This window comes from Geotrypetes seraphini, chromosome 5 (genome assembly GCF_902459505.1).
Source record: "Geotrypetes seraphini chromosome 5, aGeoSer1.1, whole genome shotgun sequence".
NCBI classification, from domain to species: domain Eukaryota; kingdom Metazoa; phylum Chordata; class Amphibia; order Gymnophiona; family Dermophiidae; genus Geotrypetes; species Geotrypetes seraphini.
In genome coordinates, this window is record NC_047088.1 from 19,743,040 (window position 1) to 19,761,140 (window position 18,101).

Genomic DNA, 18,101 nt, shown 5'->3' on the forward strand with positions numbered 1-18,101 from the left:
CTCCGGAAACTGAAGAACCATGGGGTGGAAGGAGACGTACATAGATGGATCAGAAACTGGTTGGAGGGTAGAAAACAAAGGGTAGGAGTGAAGGGTCACTACTCCGACTGGAGGAGGGTACGAGTGGTGTCCCGCAGGGCTCGGTGCTCGGGCCGCTGCTATTTAATATCTTCATAAATGATCTAGAAACAGGGACGAAGTGCGAGATAATAAAATTTGCGGACGACACCAAACTATTTAATGGAGCTCGGACTACAGAGGACTGCGAAGAATTGCAAAGGGACTTGAACAAACTAGAAGAATGGGCGGCGAAATGGCAGATGAAGTTCAACATTGAGAAATGTAAAGTATTACATGTGGGGAGCAGAAACTCGAGGTACAACTATACAATGGGAGGGATGTTATTGAATAAGAGTACCCAGGAAAGGGACTTGGGGGTAATGGTGGACATGACAATGAAGCCGTCGGCACAGTGTGCAGCGGCCGCTAAGAGAGCGAATAGAATGCTTGGTATAATCAAAAAGGGTATTACAGCCAGAATGAAAGAATTTATCCTGCCTTTGTATCGGGCGATGGTGCACCCGCATTTGGAGTACTGCGTCCAATATTGGTCGCCGTACCTTAAGAAGGATATGGCGTTAGTCGAGAGGGTTCAGAGGAGAGCGATGCATCTGAAAAAGGTATGGAAAACCTGTCATATGCTGAGAGATTGGAGAAACTGGGTCTCTTTTCCCTGGAGAAGAGGAGACTTAGAGGGGATATGATAGAGACTTATAGAATAATGAAGGGCATAGAGAGAGTAAAGAGGGACAGATTCTTCAAACTTTCTAATAATAAAAGAACAAGAGGGCATTCGGAAAAGTTGATAGGAGACAGATTCAAAACAAATGCTAGGAAGTTCTTCTTTACCCAACATGTGGTGGACACCTGGAATGCGCTTCCAGAGGACATAATAGGGCAGAGTACGGTACTGGGGTTCAAGAAAGGATTGGACAAATTCCTACTGGAAATGGGGATAGAGGGGTATAGATAGAAGATTACTGCACAGGTCCTGGACCTGTTGGGCCACCGCGTGAGCGGACTGCTGGGCACGATGGACCTTGGGTCTGACCCAGCAGAGGCATTTCTTATGTTCTTAGGGCCTTTCTGAAACCAAGCAAATACAGAATATTCCCTCTACATCCCCAACCCCATGACAAAATCACCTTCACATTCCTTCTCCTGAAAACCCTAGGGTAATCATCCCTCACTTCATTCCTCCTCTATCCCTTGTGATGTCCTTCAGTCGGTAGGAGTTGGGGGGAGCAACACTCTCATGATGTAGCTGCTTCCTTTTGTAGGTCTTACTCTTGATACTATTCAGGATGTATTCAGAATCCCTTAGGTGCACCTCACAGTTGTTTCGTTTTCCCACTGCCTTTCTCTTGCCTCCTTTTGATTCTATTGGGTACGTTTTGGGCACTTAGACACTGTTAAAACAGCTCTAGCTCAGAATGTCTAAGTTCTGTCCAGGACATCCTGGGAAAGGTTTGATTATTGCTGCAAGACATCCAAGACTAAGCCTGCCTGAAGCCTGCGCAGAACACACCTCTAACATGCCCCCCCCCTCTCCCTTTACTCTTGGATGCACAGTGGATAGAACGGCTCACAAGATGTCCAAACATGGTTTTGAAAATCAGCACTTGAATGTCCTGGCGATTAAGATGTCCAAGTGTTGATTTATGCTACTTTTGGACGTCTTAAGACTTTTGAAACTGCCCCTATAAGTCTGTCTCCATATAATTTATGACAAAGACCACTACAGATTTGTAGCAGCCCTCTGGACCAACTCCATTCTATTTATATATTTTTAAAGGCGCAGTCTCCACAATATTCCAAATGGGGCCTCACCAGAGACATATACAATGGCATTATAACCTCCCTTTTTCTACTGGCTATTCCTCTTATGCACCCAAACATCTTCCTGGTTTTGGTCATTGCCTTTTCTATCTGTTTTGCCACAGACACAATCACCCCCCAAATCCCGCTCTTCTTTCGTACACAGAAGTACTTTGCCTCCTATACTATACCATTCTGGATTTTTGCAGCCCAAGTGCATGACTCTGTATTTTTTAGCATTATATCTTAGTTGCCAATTACCAGACCATTCTTCAAGCTTCGCTAGATCTAGCGAATGACACAGGGACAAATTTTTCCCCACGGAAACTCATTTTCCCATCCCGGCGAGTTCTCTCCCTGTCCCTTTCCCATTCCTGCAAGCTGTGTTCTCATTAGCACAAGCCTCAAAACACTTTAAAATCATAAGTGTTCGAGGCTTGTGCGGTTAAGGCAGAACTTACAGGAACGGGTCAGGGACAGTGACAAAACTCACGGGGTTGGGAGGGAGAAATTGAGTTCTTGCGGGGTTGGGGACAAATTTGTCCCCATGTCATTCTCTAGCTAGATCCTGCCTCATGTTATCCACACTTATCCGGCTATATTCATATGTTAGCCAGCTCAGCAAACCCAGAAATTCAAGACATGGCTTGGCATTAAATTTCAGGGTTTCATGCTGGTGATGGTCAGCAAAATGCTGATTGCCGCTGGCTGAATTACAGGCCCATCCTGGTAGCCTCTCTCTTGCCTGAATAGAAAATTCTTGCAGGGAGTTCTGAATGTACCACCAGCTAATCTCCAGCCCTACCTGCAGCCTGTTCTTTAATTAAGTGCACGATTCAGCTTTATTTGATATGCAGCCAATCATTATAATAACTAAAATTTTACAATGAGAGAGTTGAGAGTAAGAAGAAGGGAAGAATTATCAAAGGAAGCCTAGTTTACAGAACACTTGAAGAGTATAAAGCAGAGTATAATATGAGTACAGTGAATTACTGGATTAAGGAAGGGGGGGGTGAAAAGTATACTGTACACAAGACACAGTGGAGAGGAATTATAAAGTACAGTGGTGCCTCGCATAACGAACGCCTCGCACAGCGAACGCTGCGCACAACGAACTTCATGTCTTGCTTCCTACAACGAACTTCGTTTCACACAACGAAGTCGCCCGAGCTGCATCCTTCCGCGCAGGCACTGCGCTTAACTGCCCTCTCTCCGCCTGGCTCCCTGTGCAGTGGCGGACCGTCGGCTCGCAGGGGCCCGGCGCCTACTGCTGATGCGTTGGGGGGGGGGGCCGAGCTACTCTCGCCGCTTCCCCGATGCTAGAAAAAAAAAAAAAAATGAACAGTTAAGTCCCAGTTTTTGCCGCTGAGACTCTGCCCTCTCTCACTGTAAAATGATTGTTTAAAGCAGGAAGGTGATTTCTGTTGAAATGAAACGGGAAATAATTAGAAGGAGTGAATGTGGGGTAAAACAGTGTGACCTCGTCAAAGAGTTTGGCCTCAGCAAAACCACCATTTTCACCATTTTGACAAATAAGGATGCAATAAAATCAGCCAAAGTAGCCAAAGGAGTATCAAAACTATTTCATGAAAAACATAGGTCTTCAATCCATGAGGAAATGGAGAGGCTATTAGCAATTTGGATTAAGGACAGGCAGGTGAAAGGTGATGTGTTGTTTTAAAAAACAATTATGTTTTTAGATGTATCTAAATAAAAATAATAACAAAAAATTTATCTTTTTTTATGTCATCTTAGCATATTATATGCTACAGAACGAATTATTTTTTTTAACATGTATTGTTATGGGAAAACGCGTTTCACATAACGAACTTTTCGCATAACAAACTTGCTCCTGGAACCAATTAAGTTCGTTGTGTGAGGCACCACTGTATAGCTGTGGAGTAGAGCCAGAACAGGGAAAGGCTCCAGGCTGCACTGGACAGAAAGCCCTTGTAAAGAAGTAGGATTTTAAAATGAGGTTTTCAAGCAAACATACAGGGACACATGGAACCACGATGTGGGAGCATCTAAGCTGGAACAGGAGTTGAGAATATTAAGTAGCCCCTTCAAAACTTCTGATTTAGGATAAGTTACGCTGTCTAGGTAATCAATCACACACAATATTGTCTTGCTTGTTGAACCCCAGCAAAGTAAACGCGTGCATGCAAGTTCGGACAAACCCTAACTTTTAATTCAGGCTAGAAGTCCTTAAAAACACAGGAACTGTCATACTGTCATGGGACAGACGGAAGGTCCATCAAACTCAGTGTCATGTTTCCAAACGCGGCCAACCCAGGTCCCAGGTACTTAGCTACCGTAGATCCCAAATAATAAAACAGATTTTTATGGGGCTCATCCCAGGAATAAGCAGTGGATTTCCTAAAGTCCATCTTAATAATGGCTCATGGGCTTCTCTTTTAGGAAATTATCCAAACCTTTTTAAAACCCTGCTAAGCTGTTTTCACCACATTCTCCATCAATGAATTCCAGAGTTTAATTACACATTGAGTGAAGAAATATTTGCTCTGGTTTGTGTTAAATCTGCTACTTAGGGCTCTTTTTACTATGCTGTGCTAGCGGTTTTAGCACGCGCTGCATTACCGCGCGTGCTAGACGCTAATGCCACCATTGAGCTGGCGTTAGTTTTTGGTGCGTAGCGTGGGGTTAGTGCGCGGGGCAATGTAGCACATGCTAAAAATGCTAGTGAACCTTAGTAAAAGGAGCCGTTAGTATCTTCATTACATAGTATTTTTGGAAAGAGTAAACAAGCAATTCACATCTACCCTTTCCACCCCACACGTGATTTTATAGACCTCTGTCATATCACCCCTGAGCCGTCTCTTCTCCAAGCCGAAGAGCCCTAGCTGCTTTAGCCTTTCCTCACAGGGAAGTTGTCCCATCCCTTTTTATCATTTTTGTCACCCTTCTCTGTACTTTTTCTAATTCCACTATATCTTTATTTTAATCGTCGCTTTTACATTCCAATAACAGGACCTTTCTCTTCCCTTTCAATGACAGAATACAGTGAAAGGTAAAATGTAAATCATTTCACTTATCCCTGCGACAGTCCAATGGACCACAGACCAAGTTAGACTCATCACAAGACAGTAAGCAGGTACAACCAGGCTGCGTGGACAACGAGGGCTGGATTCAGTAAATGGCACTCAAAATTAGTACTGGAAAAAAACCCGGCACTTAGGGGCCTCTTCTATCAAACTGCGCTAGCAGTTTGTAGCGCGGTGAGCCGCGCTGAATGGCCCGTGCTGCTCCTGACGTTCATAGAGTTCCTTTGAGTGTCGGGAGCAGCACAGGCCATTCAGCGCGGCTCTCTGCGCTAAAAACTGCCCGCGCGGTTTGATAGAAGAGGCCCTAAGTGCTAGTTAGCGAAGTCATGCGCCTGTTATAGCACAGCATTTAAGTGCAGATCTCACACTTAACTTTGGGGTCCTTTTACTAAGGCATGCTAAATCGGTTAGCGTGCCTTAGTAAAAAGACCCCTCTGAGCGCTAGACTTACACCTGATGAAACTTGGTATAAATGCTGGTCCCCAAGTTAAGCGCACTTACCCAACATTCTATAAATCTGCATGCAAATATTTGGAATGCCAGTAAGAGGGGGGGGGTGCGGTCCACCCTGGGCACCATGTTGGTAGGGGTGCCGTCCCCCCGGCCTTCCCATTTCTTCCCTCCATGCGCATGACCCCCTTCCCTTCCCCCATACCTCTAGCTGAAGTCGTTCACAGCAGTCAACATCATGCTCTTCGCAACCCCATCGGCTCTCCCGCTAACATCACTTCTGGGTGCCACACATAGGAAGTGATGTCAAAGGGAAAGCCGATAGGTCGCAAGGAGCATGTTGCTGACTGCTGCGAGCAAAACTTCAATTAGAGGTACAAGGGAAGGGGGGCGCACGCAGCAGGCAAGATCGGGGAAGGCGGAGATGAGGATGGGGGAGGGGCGCCTCTCACCCTCACGATGCCACTGCTCCCATGGCCATGCCCCTTTCAAAATATGTGCCGTGGGAGTTAAGCACACTGCCGTACAGGTGGCCAGATGTGCACACAAATTTTAATGTGCCAATTATTAACATTAATAATTGATAGCACCAAATTATTGAGGTGATTGAGCTCGTTAAGGAATTAATTTGCACACACAGATTTAGGCATATAAATCTAAGCATCGCATATAGAATCCAGGGGCAAATGTCCATATTTCTTTGATAGAATAGTTTAAATGTACAGAAAATGCCATTCAAGCTCTGAAAAACAGTACAGTAGAGTTCTATCCTGCTAGATTTAAATTACAGGTTAAATATAGGTTGTTAGTCAACACTGACAGAGGTGATGCCAGTTTAAGGGATTAACAGCCTTACCGCAGTGTAAATCTTAATCCTGTTCTCGGCCGAGGTGTCAAACCCTGATCTGGCAGGGTTTATTTCATGTAGCGTTTGCTAGACGTGAATGCACGGAGGGAAACCTGCAGAACACAGATAAACTTTTCTTCTCCTACCATTTGATGCTTTGAGAAGAGCAGTATTCTCATGTCATGGGAGTTGCAGAAGGTGCGGTTCTCGCATTTTAAAGGTCCCTGCTCTAGTCACCCAGCGGGTAAGGCGGTAAGTAACATCTGATGTGTTTTTCCTGAGCTGTCCAGTTATTTGAAATGCCAGAAGACATTATGGACTCAATTCTATATAATAAAATACAAGTTGCCTCATAGCAAATCATTTAACTACTAAATTGCAAAAGTATGGAACTCACTTCCCATCCCATCTCACTTCCCATCCACTGTATAAGCACTGTTCTGCAAAAGTCTGAAAACATGGCTTTCAAGACGTCCTTGTTAGGGGCCTAAGGAGACTCAGACTTTGTAATAAATGTTTACTCTAAAGAAGTTAAGGTTAGTGGTTACTTACCGTTTTAGATGCCTTATCTTGCATTACAGGTATAATTTTATGTGACATGTATACATCTATGTAGCATGTTTAATTCTCTGACTAATTCTATATAGCGATATGCTGCTTGTAACCCGCCTAGAACTCTGATTTGTGAGGATTTAGTGGGATATGAGATTGCACATAATATAACAAAAACAAATGGTGTCAAAAGATTAAAATATGCAATAAGCTCTATTCTATAAACAGTGCTCAAAGGCCCTCTTTTACAAAGCTGCACAGCCAAATGCTCCGATACCCATTTACTGTATTTTTCGGACCATAAGATGCACTGGACCATAAGACGCACCCACCTGTAGAGGAGGAAAAACCAAGAAAAAAAATTTGGTTCATAATTTTTTTCTTCTTAGTTCTTCCTCCTCTACACATAGGTATGTCTGGTGGTCTGGTGCTGGGAAGCCTGCAGCCCGAAGCAGCCCAAAGCCTGAAACAGCCCAAAGAAGCAGCCTGCAGCCCAAAGCCACCCACATCCCAAAGAAGCAGCCCAAAGCCCCCACCCCAAGTACCTTTTTTAAGTAGCGGTAGTCCAACGCAGTCTCCTGCTGGACGGCTGCCTTTCTCTACAGAGCAACGCACAATGCAGGAGCACGACCTCTGCGCTTCCTGCCTGGTCCCGCGCCGCTCTGTGATTGGCTGCAGTCAGTAACAATAAAGACAGATTGTTCACCCTCTCCAAGGTAGGGTGAACGAGAGGGCACTCTCTAAAGTTGAAAGGGGACAGATTCCGTACAAACGTAAGGAAGATCTTCTTCACCCAGAGAGTGGTGGAGAGCTGGAACGCTCTTCCGGAGTCTGTTATAGGGGAAAACACCCTCCAGGGATTCAAGACAAAGTTGGACAAGTTCCTGCTAAACTGGAACGTACACAGGTGAAGCTGGACTCATTTAGAGCACTGGTCTTTGACCTGGGGGCCGCCACATAAGCGGACTGCTGGGCACGATGGACCACTGGTCTGGCCCATCAGCGGCAATTCTTATGTTCAGCCAATCACAGAGCGGCGTGGGACCAGGCAGGAAGCGCAAAGGTTGCGCTCCTGCGCTGTGCGTCACTCTGCAAAGAAGCATCCGTCCAGCAGGAGACTGCGCTGGACCACCGCCACTTAAAAAAGATACTGGGGGAGGGCGCGGTGTATTCGGTCCATAAGACACCCACCTTTTTCCACCCCTTTTTGGGGGTGGAAAAAGTGCGTCTTATGGTCCGAGAAATATGGTAATTCCTATGGGCGTTAGCGCTTTTAACGCACCAGCCTGCACTGCCAGCTTTCGTAAAAGAGGGGGAAATTTTGCAATTTACAGAATAACACTTAGGCCCAGATTTGATAAAAGATGCCTAAATTAGGCACCTTGATTAGCGCACCTAGTGGATCTAGGCGTCTATCTTAATTTTCTTAATTGGTGTTGGTAATTGAAAGTGCCATTAAAAACCAATTAAAATAAACAAAAAAAAATTAACCAGTAGGTGCCTAACTTGGTAGGTGTCCACACCAAGGTGCCTATCGGCAAGTAGGCATGATTAGGATCAAATTCGGGGAGGATTTTGGGTATGGCTTCACTTAGGCTCACTCATTTAGACCAAGAAAACCCTGGACTAAATGGCAGTGCGCCTAAGATTTTAACGCCTACTTGCATCTAAGAATGCGTAGGCGCCGCTAGGCATGATTCCATTAACAGCACTTAGTGGATGATTGGCAGAATGGCGCCGAGGAGCTAGAGGCTCTTTATAGAATCAGGGCCTTACATTAGGGTTGCCAGATTTCCTCTTTGAAAAAAAGAGAGAATGCCTGGCCCCGCCCTGTTCTGCCTCCAGGCTCCACCCCATGCCTCCCCAGCCCCTCCCCCCACATGAGCCTCCTCAAGATTGAAGGCCGCATTTGGAAGCCTTCGTGCATGCGCCGACATTGACGCAATGACATCATATGCATGCGTGCGTGCATATGACATCATCACGGTGACAGCTGTGCATGCGCAAAGGCTTCTAGACATGGCCTCCGAGCTCAGGATTTCCAAAACCCGGACAAACTGCCGGGTTTTGAAAATCCCTCCGGGCGCCCAGACAGTCCTCTAAAAAGAGGACCTCTCCAGGTTTTCCCGGACGTATGGTAACCCTACCTTACACAATAGTTTTAGTGGATGCCCTCTTGTTGCCGTGGGGCCCGTAAGAAAAAATAATTCTTCATCCACTTCAATGCGACCCGTAATGTATTTGAATGTTTCTATCATGTCCCCTCTTTCTCTGCGCTCCTATATTCTCTCGAGGAGCGCAGAGAAAGAGGGGACATGATAGAAACATTCAAATACATTACGGGTCGCATTGAAGTGGATGAAGAATTATTTTTTCTTACGGGCCCCACGGCAACAAGAGGGCATCCGCTAAAACTTAAGGGGGGAAGATTTCATGGTGACACCAGGAAATACTTCTTCACCGAACGGGTGATTGGTCGATGGAATAAACTTCCACGCCATGTGGTCGAGGCTAGTAGCGTGCTCGATTTCAAAAGTCGATGGGACAAACAGGTGGGGGTGCTACAGAGTTATGCATAAAGGATGGGTACACCAGGGAGGGAGGGTTCTCGAGTGGGCAGACTTGTTGGGCCGCCAGGCCCTCTTCTGCCGTCTTATCTATGTTTCTATGTTTAATAGTGCTTATTTGTGGCATTTGTGTGCTTATCTGCCCACATATAGCCCATTATTCTAAACATTTACATGGATAATTAGGGCTGGATTCTGTTTATGGCACTAAAAAATCAGTGCTGAAAAAAATTGGTGCAGTCTATTCTCATTATTCACAGTAGTATGGTTCCCCAAAATGTTTGTGAACCACATAACGAACCACGAGTAAGGAAACATTGAGTCTATGGGAAAATAGAGCTTAGGTTCCAGCAGTACATGTTGTGCTTCGAAATTGCGGAAAGTGAACAGTGGACTGGATCCTATTGAAAAAAAATAGGGTTAGGTTCCTGCATGGGACAGCACTGTAGATGCTTGTAATTCACTCTCTGGACACTTGGGGGCCATATCTGGAAGCAAACACCAGATGCAAAGCCAGCTGAGTTCGGTTTTTTTTAGCAGGTTCATGAATACACAAACACAGCAGCGCGAATGGGGAATATTGGTCACAACAGATGCAACCATGGATAAGTGTAATTGTGCATCAGGAATGCGCGAATAATGAGAACAGACTGTATTCTATAAAGGGCGCTCTGGGATGGACACCTTTTATAGAATAATGCTTAGCACTGGAATCTGTGCCCAGTTTTGAAAGCAGGTGTAAATCTTGGCACACAAGTTGGGTGTGGACCCCCCAAATTCTATAAAACTAAACACATTTTAAAGGAACCCCCCAACCCATCCATGTCCCTTCCATAATTATGCTCCCTGTTCAGATCTGTACAGAAAAACTTAGCTACTGTGTTATAATTGGACGCTTAAGTGTTGCTTCACACTGCTTTTGGCCATTTTGGCTCTTAGCTTCCAATATCATGCTTTCTCACACTGAAAAGTCATCATGTAAATAGGCGTCTATGGTAGGCGCTGGTTAGGTGTTGGTAGGCGCCTATGTTAGGTGCTTTCCCACACTGAAAAATCGTCACGTAAATGTTAGGCACTGGTTAGGTGTTGGTAGGCTTCCCTAAACTGTAAAGTCATCACATAAATAGGCGTCTATATTAGGCGCTGGTTAGGTGTTGGTAGGCGCCTATGTTAGGTGCTTTCCCACACTGAAAAATCGTCACGTAAATAGGCGTCTATGTTAGGCACTGGTTAGGTGTTGGTAGGCTTCCCTACACTGTAAAGTCATCATGTAAATAGGCGTCTATATTAGGCGCTGGTTAGGTGTTGGTAGGCACCTAAGTTAGGTGCTTTCCCACACTGAAAAATCATCACGTAAATAGGCATCTATGGTAGGCGCTGGTTAGGTGTTGGTAGGGGTCTATGTTAGGTGCTTTCCCACACTGAAAAGTCATCATGTAAATAGGCGTCTATGGTAGGCTCTGGTTAGGTGTTGGTAGGCGTCTATGTTAGGTGCTTTCCCACACTGAAAAGTCATCATGTAAATAGGCATCTATGGTAGGCGCTGGTTAGGTGTTGGTAGGGGTCTATGTTAGATGCTTTCCCACACTGAAAAGTCATCACGTAAATAGGCGTCTATGGTAGGCACTGGTTAGGTGTTGGTAGGCGTCTATTTTAGGTGCTTTCCCACACTGAAAATTCATCATGTAAATAAGTGTCTATGGTAGGCGCTGGTTAGGTGTTGGTAGGCGTCTATGTTAGGTGCTTTCCCACACTGAAAAGTCATCATGTAAATAGGCGTCTATGGTAGGCGCTGGTTAGGTGTTGGTAGGCGTCTATGTTAGGTGCTTTCCCACACTGAAAATTCATCATGTAAATAAGCGTCTATGGTAGGTGCTGGTTAGGTGTTGGTAGGCGTCTATGTTAGGTGCTTTCCCACACTGAAAAATCGTCACGTAAATGTTAGGTGCTGGTAAATTATACTGATGGCTAACCTTATAGCGCCTACTAGTACTTCAGTTGAGTTAAGCGTCACTAGGTGTGATTCTGCAAATGGGTGCCTAGTGGTTGATTGACAACTGTGCCTAGAGGTACCTAGCTGCTAGGCCTCATTTATAAAACTGGGCCTTTTCTATCCAAAACCAGCAATCTGGTCATTATTAGATTTCTGTTGCAAAGAAATTGTTTCAAATCTGAATAAAAGCTGCTACTTAATGGTTAAAAATGATCACAAAACATTACTGAGAATTGTTCTTTCCAGAGGAATGTCAGAAAATTAGATTGCACAGTGTAGAGTAATTGCTGTCTGTGGCACACAATTTAGGCTGTCTTATACTAAGCCACGGTAAAAGTTTCGACTGTGACCCAGAATGCTAAACGCTTCGATGCTGCTCCGACACTCACAGGAATTCAATAAACGTCAGAGCATTTAGCGCTCCGGGCTGTAGTAGAAACCTCTATCACAGCTTAGTAAAAGGGATGGGGTTAATAATTCGTCAGCAGAAATAATTACAACCAGTTCTTGTTTAAAAAAAAATGAAGAAGCTGAAAACCCTTTCTTTAAATCATTAATGGTTCTTACAAATGCCAGTAGGCAAGATAGTTTGAAAATATTTTACTCAGTGCTCAGTTTATCCTGCTGCTGCCTACTACATGTCCGACTTAGCCCCAAACCTTTTCTCTCCTCTGTCTTCTTTCTTTTCTGATACTATCAATTCTGCGATCTAAGAGACCACAGAACCATTGAAAAGGTCATTTATATGCTGTAAGTGGCCTTCTGTGTCATACAAACTGTGACATTCGTCTCGCTTTAAGAAAAAAAACAGAAAGGATGATCACAGTAGGTCTTTGTCATTTAGTTCAAGGATAGATGCCACAAAGCCATAAAGACTATCAAAGACTCAACTCTTTGATAGGCTGGTATCTTAATGCATTCTGCTTCATTTTTCAATCAAGTTCCTTATATTCAACTTGATGTATTTTATCTGTTCTAGGTATCACTTCTTTCCCTGCCATGCCGGTATTTTCTGCATTATATTGTAAATGCTTTCTGTCTTTATCTGTTTTTAAGTCCCTTATTCTAATTTGAATTTTATCTGTAGCCCATGTATTAGCTCACCTTGTTGTGAACCGCCTAGAACTTTTTCGGTATGGTGATATATAAGAATAAAATTATTATTATTATAGTAAAGTTACACATGTTGTGTTATTTTATTGACAGGAAACCAGGACTTTGCTAACAACCATTTGGTGCAGTTGAGTGAGGTTTAGGTGCCTGTTAATCAGCTTCTACTGCAAGGGTGCCATGCTTCAAATGACTTGGCCTTCCCTTAGCTTTCTCTGCACATCTATTGGTCATTCGGCATGGACTGAAAACAAATTCATCACCTTTTCACCAACAGTATTATTATGGTGGTCCTTGTTGGACGTACTGTCTTTTTCCCAGTCGTTGCATTCTGTTCCATATAAAGTTGGCGTTGTAGGACCTTGGGCTTGTGATCCTCTATTTTCCAAAGCCCTACCCAATGTCGCTGCCAAGTTAGCCATCGAGCGCATCAACAAGGATCTGTCTTTTGATCTTGGATTGTGGTTTAATTATGTAATACTGGAAGAAGACTGCCAAACCTCTAAAGCTCTGTCAAGCTTTCTAACATATTATGGTGTGGCATCTGGGTTCGTTGGTCCTACCAATCCGGGATACTGTGATGCAGCTACTCTCCTTGGCAAAAACTGGAATAAAGCCATGTTTTCTTGGGCTTGTACCAATTATGAGTTAGACAATGTGAAACGTTATCCCACATTTGCCAGGACACTTCCTTCACCAACCAGGGTTCTTTTTAATGTAATGAGGTATTTTCAGTGGGCGCATGTTGGTGTCGTTTCATCAAATGAAGATCTCTGGAGGGACACAGGGCGGAAAGTGGCTAGTGCCCTTCGGAATAAGGGTTTACCCATAGGCATCGTCATCTCCTTAGCCGAGGATACTAAAAGCACCAGAACAGCTCTTGAGAAAATTCGTAAAGTGGACAACTTACGAGGTAAGTGATTTAGTTTCTGCTGTAAATACTTAGCAATTCAAGTTTATTTCATTTTAAGAGGAGAAAGCAGTTAAATCAGCTAGCTTGGAGAAATCTACTGCTTATGCCTAGGAAAAGCAGCATGAAATCTGTTTTACTACTTGGGATCTTGCTGGGTACTTGGGACCAGGGCTGCCCACTGCTGGAAACAGGATACTGGGCTTGATGGATCTTCGGTATGTCCCAGTATGGTAGCTCTTATGTTCATATCTGATCCAAGTATAGGGCAATCAAGCCATTGTGACATCACTGATGAGGTTGGCTCTTAGGCATTGGTGGAATGAGGCATTATGACATCACAATCTCAGCTCTGGAATTTTGCTATTCTTTGGGTTTCTGCCAGGTTCTCGTAACCAGGGTTGGCCACTGTTGGAAACAAGATATTGGGGTTGATGTATGGCAATTTTTATGTTCTTATGATTTAGCCAACAGGAGAGGCATAGGGAAAGGACTTAATTGTTGTAAACTGCAAGTCAATTTCTGAAAATAAATCTATTGAGCATTAAAAGTGGGCCATTACCTGAAAAGGAGCTGAATTAGCCCAAGTGTGCAACATGAGCCATAGGGCTAATAGTCAAGATTTCAGCCAAAATTACTGTCACAAAGGGCTAAATGCTCACGCCCAACTGATGGTAGCTGGGCGCACAAATGTAGATTTTCTATAACGCTGTTCCTAATTTCTGGGAATGGCTCTGACCTGCTCATGCTCCTCCCATGGCCACACCCCCTTTGGAGAGGCGTGCTTTGGAATTTAGGTGGTGGGCAAATTCATGCATAATTAAGTGCTTGTTAGCGCTTTAGAAATATCTAGTATGTGGTAGTAGTTGTTAACGCAAATAATTGATTTATGTGCTGCGTTTTCATGAAGAGATTCACCCAAAGCAGTTTACAATAGAGCACGTTGCCAGAGATGTAGTAAGAACAGTTAACATAGCTCGTTTAAAAAAAAAAAAACAGGTTTGGAGAAGTTCCTAGAGGAAAAGTTGATAGTCTGCTATTGAGACAGACATGGGGGAAGCCACTGCTTGTCTTGAATTGGTAACATGGAATATTGCTACTATTTGGGTTTTTGCCAGGTACTTGTGACCTGGCTTGGGCACTGTGAAGACAGGAAACTGGGCTAGATGGGCCGTTGATCTGACCCAGTAAGGCTATTATGAACATAAGAACATAAGAATTGCCGCTGCTGGGTCAGACCAGTGGTCCTTCGCGCCCAGCAGTCCGCTCACGCGGCGGCCCCCAGGTCAAAGACCAGTGCTCTAAATGATTCCAGCCTCGCCTGTGTACATTCCAGTTGAGTAGGAACTTGTCCAACTTTGTCTTGAATCCCTGGAGGGTGTTTTCCCCTATGACAGACTCCAGAAGAGCGTTCCAGCTTTCTACCACTCTCTGGGTGAAGAAGAACTTCCTTACGTTCGTACGGAATCTATCCCCTTTCAACTTTAGAGAGTGCCCTCTCGTTCTCTCTACCTTGGAGAGGGTGAACAACCTGTCTTTATCTACTAAGTCTATTCCAAGTTTCCAAGTTTATTAAATATTTGATTAATCGCTTATTAACATTCTAAGCGATGTACAAAGTATAAAATATTAAATTACAATAGTTGAAGAGAAACACAAAGCAAATACGACTGACAAGACAAATCAATGATACAGAGGGAAGGGAGTAGGTAAAGCAATACAATTTTTAAAAAATAGTAAAGGAAACATATAAGGGCAGAACAACATTAAGGAGGGAAAAGAACTAAAAAAACAGAAAATTTAAAGCATAGGGCTTAGTAGAGAACCCTAATCTAGTCCTACATTCTAGTTATATTATCTATCAAATGCATCTTTAAAAAGAAAGCATTGTAGTTTGCTCTTAAATCTATCCAAACCTGATTCTTCTCGTAAATAAATTGGAAGTAGATTCCACTTTTGAGGGGCTGTAACAGAAAAAATAGAATGTCTCCGTGTATTTATAGATTTAAGAGAAGGAACTGTCAAAAGATGCTGGTCAATAGATCTAAGTGATCTAGAGGGAGTATGGGGAATCAATACTCTATAAATAAAAGAAGGTGATTTGTATAGAAGAGATTTAAAAGTTAGTAGACTTAGTTTGTACGTTATTCGGTGAGCAATTGGAAGCCAATGCGCTTCCTTAAGTAACGGAGTCACATGATCAAATTTTTTTGCGTTCTTTATGAGTTTAATTGAGGCATTTTGTATGATCTGTAGACGACAAATTTCTTTTAGAGCAATTCCTTTGAATAAAGCATTACAGTAATCTAATTTTGAAATCACCAGCAAGTGAATTAGTATATTTAGAGATTTAGGGTAAAGGAATTTGGAAACAGAGCGAATTTGTCGTAATCTAAAGAATGTGGATCTAACAATACTACTAATATGTTCGTGGAAGGTAAGCTTGCTATCGAAAATAACCCCAAGGATCTTAATGGTACTAGTTGATTGCAAGATAGAACCTTTAATAGTAATAGGAAACAAAAGCTTGTGATCATCTTTCCAAGAGAAAAACATAACATTAGATTTGTTAACATTCAAGGCTAATCGATTAGTCTCGAGCCATTGGTGAATCAGTTCTAGTTTCTTGATAATAGCTGTTATTTCAGAAGAATTATTGGAGTCTAGTTGGTGTATAAGTTGAATATCATCAGCATATGCAAAAACATTGAAGCCAATGAATTGGCAAAGAATCAAAAGTGGAGCTAAAAAATGTTAAACAGCAACGGAGAGAGAATAGACTCTTGGGGATGCCATATATGACTGAAAATTGTTCTGATATGCTATTATTAAAGGCTATGGTAGATGAACGATTGGTAAAGTAGGATCTAAACCAAGAGAGAACCTGGTCAGTGATACCAATGGACTGTAGTCTTTCTAAGAGAAGGCTGTGGTCAATTGTATCGAAAGCTGATGAGAGGTCGAGAGAAATAAGAAGAACAGATTTATGATGATCTAAAAAGTAAAGTATTGAAGTAGACATGCCTATTAGAGAATGTTCAGTAGAATGATGCTGTCTAAAGCCAGTTCAATATCATGAATGTTTTGATCATGTCCCCTCTCAGTCTCCTGTTTTCAAGGGAGAAGAGGCCCAGCTCTCTATGTCTTATGTTCTTATAATCTCCCAGCCAACACTTGACATTTCTACTCTCCAGATGCTAGGATTAGAGATGAGTTAGACACATTTCTGAGGATCTAAATTATTAAGGCTGAGAAAGAGCTTGAGGGTGGTTTGAAAAGTTTGGTAAAAAAGCAAGTTTTACAATGTGGTCTCTATCAAAGGCTATACACGTAGTCCAGCGAGTTTCCATTTTTTTCATAAGCTATTTTTTGGGGAAACTCACTGGACTACGTGCAAAAGTCTCGATAGAGACTATGTTGTTTAACATGCTTTTCTACGAAACTTTTCAGACCACCCTCGTAGGTCCACACCACTTCAAAAGAGTGACACCTTGACACTCTGCCTTCCCCTGCTTCTCAGTGAGGAATTCTCCTCCACCCCCACAACATACACTTTCTGGTATTGCCTATGGATGCTAAGTTCCTGAATCCATAGAAACATGATGGCAGATAAAGGCCAAATGGTCCATCCGGTCAGCCCATCTGCAGTAACCATTATCTCTTTCTCTCTCCGAGAGATCCCACGTGCCTATCCCAGGCCCTTTTGAATTCAGACACAGTCTCTGCCTCCACCACCTCTTCTGAGAGACTGTTCCATGCATCTACCACCTTTTCTTTAAAAAAGTATTTCCTTAGATTACTCCGGAGCCTATCACCTCTTAACTTCATCCTATGCCCTCTCATTGCAGAGTTTCCTTTCAAATGAAAGAGACTCGACTCATGTGCATTTACATTACGCAGGTATTTAAATGTCTCTATCATATCTCCCCTCTCCCGCCTTTCCTCCAAAGTATACAGATTGAGATCTTTAAGTCTGTCCCCATACACCTCATCACGAAGACCATAAGTGGATCAATTATTTTTACTCCATCTACACTATTTTAGTAGCCTTCCTCTGGACTGACTCCATCCTGGTCCTCAGCTGGTCTTGCTATGCAATGGGAAAACCTTTGCCAAATATATGATATTTTTCTTTTCCAGTGATAATCATGTGTATGCATTCGGTGCTGATTGGAGGACAAGAACAGAAGCACCTTTTGGAAGTAGCCCATGACTTGAAGATGACTGACGGCTCCTATGTGTTTGTTCCTTATGACACCCTGCACTACAGTTTACCATATGAACAAACTAAGCATGAGGTACTTGAGATGAATTCCAAATTGAGAGCAGCTTACGATGCTGTGTTAACTATTACAGTGGAGTCCGAGGAAATGACCTTCTACCAGGCGTTTCAGAAAGCAAAAGACAGTGGAGAGCTCACTACAAGGCTGAACCCCAGTCAGGTGAACACTTACTTTTCATGTGTAGAACAAGACCAATTAAAATTCAGGGACGCCTCATATGATGTCTAGAAAGATGATTTTGAAAATCAGCACTTGGAAGTCCTGCCAATTTGGACCTCCACGTGTCAATTTATGCTGTTTTTTGGTCATCTTAAATTTTTGGAAAATGCCCTTAATTATGAATAACACAGTAACTTAAAGCAGATAAGAACTTGAATTATCCATCCACTCTGCCCAATAGTTACACTCATACACAGAAAAGTTTGACTAGACATTTCAATGTCTTG

The 18,101-nt window shown here is 43.2% G+C and overlaps 1 protein-coding gene across 6 annotated transcripts in view; it reads left to right on the top strand.

Annotated features, from left to right (window-relative positions):
• The first annotated feature begins 17,365 nt into the window (after positions 1-17,365).
• Positions 17,366-18,101, top strand: part of GUCY2F (guanylate cyclase 2F, retinal) — a 71,789-nt gene continuing 71,053 nt past the window's right edge. For 5 of the 6 annotated variants that reach the window (XR_004539609.1, XR_004539610.1, XM_033946303.1 and 2 more), the window contains exon 1: positions 17,366-17,814. Coding sequence is in view for 4 of the 6 variants with exons in the window: in XM_033946303.1 (XP_033802194.1) it covers positions 17,521-17,814 (294 nt within the window). In the remaining 2 variants the exon portion in view is untranslated. The remainder of the gene's footprint in view (positions 17,815-18,101) is intronic. The other variant, XM_033946306.1, reaches the window with a different exon arrangement.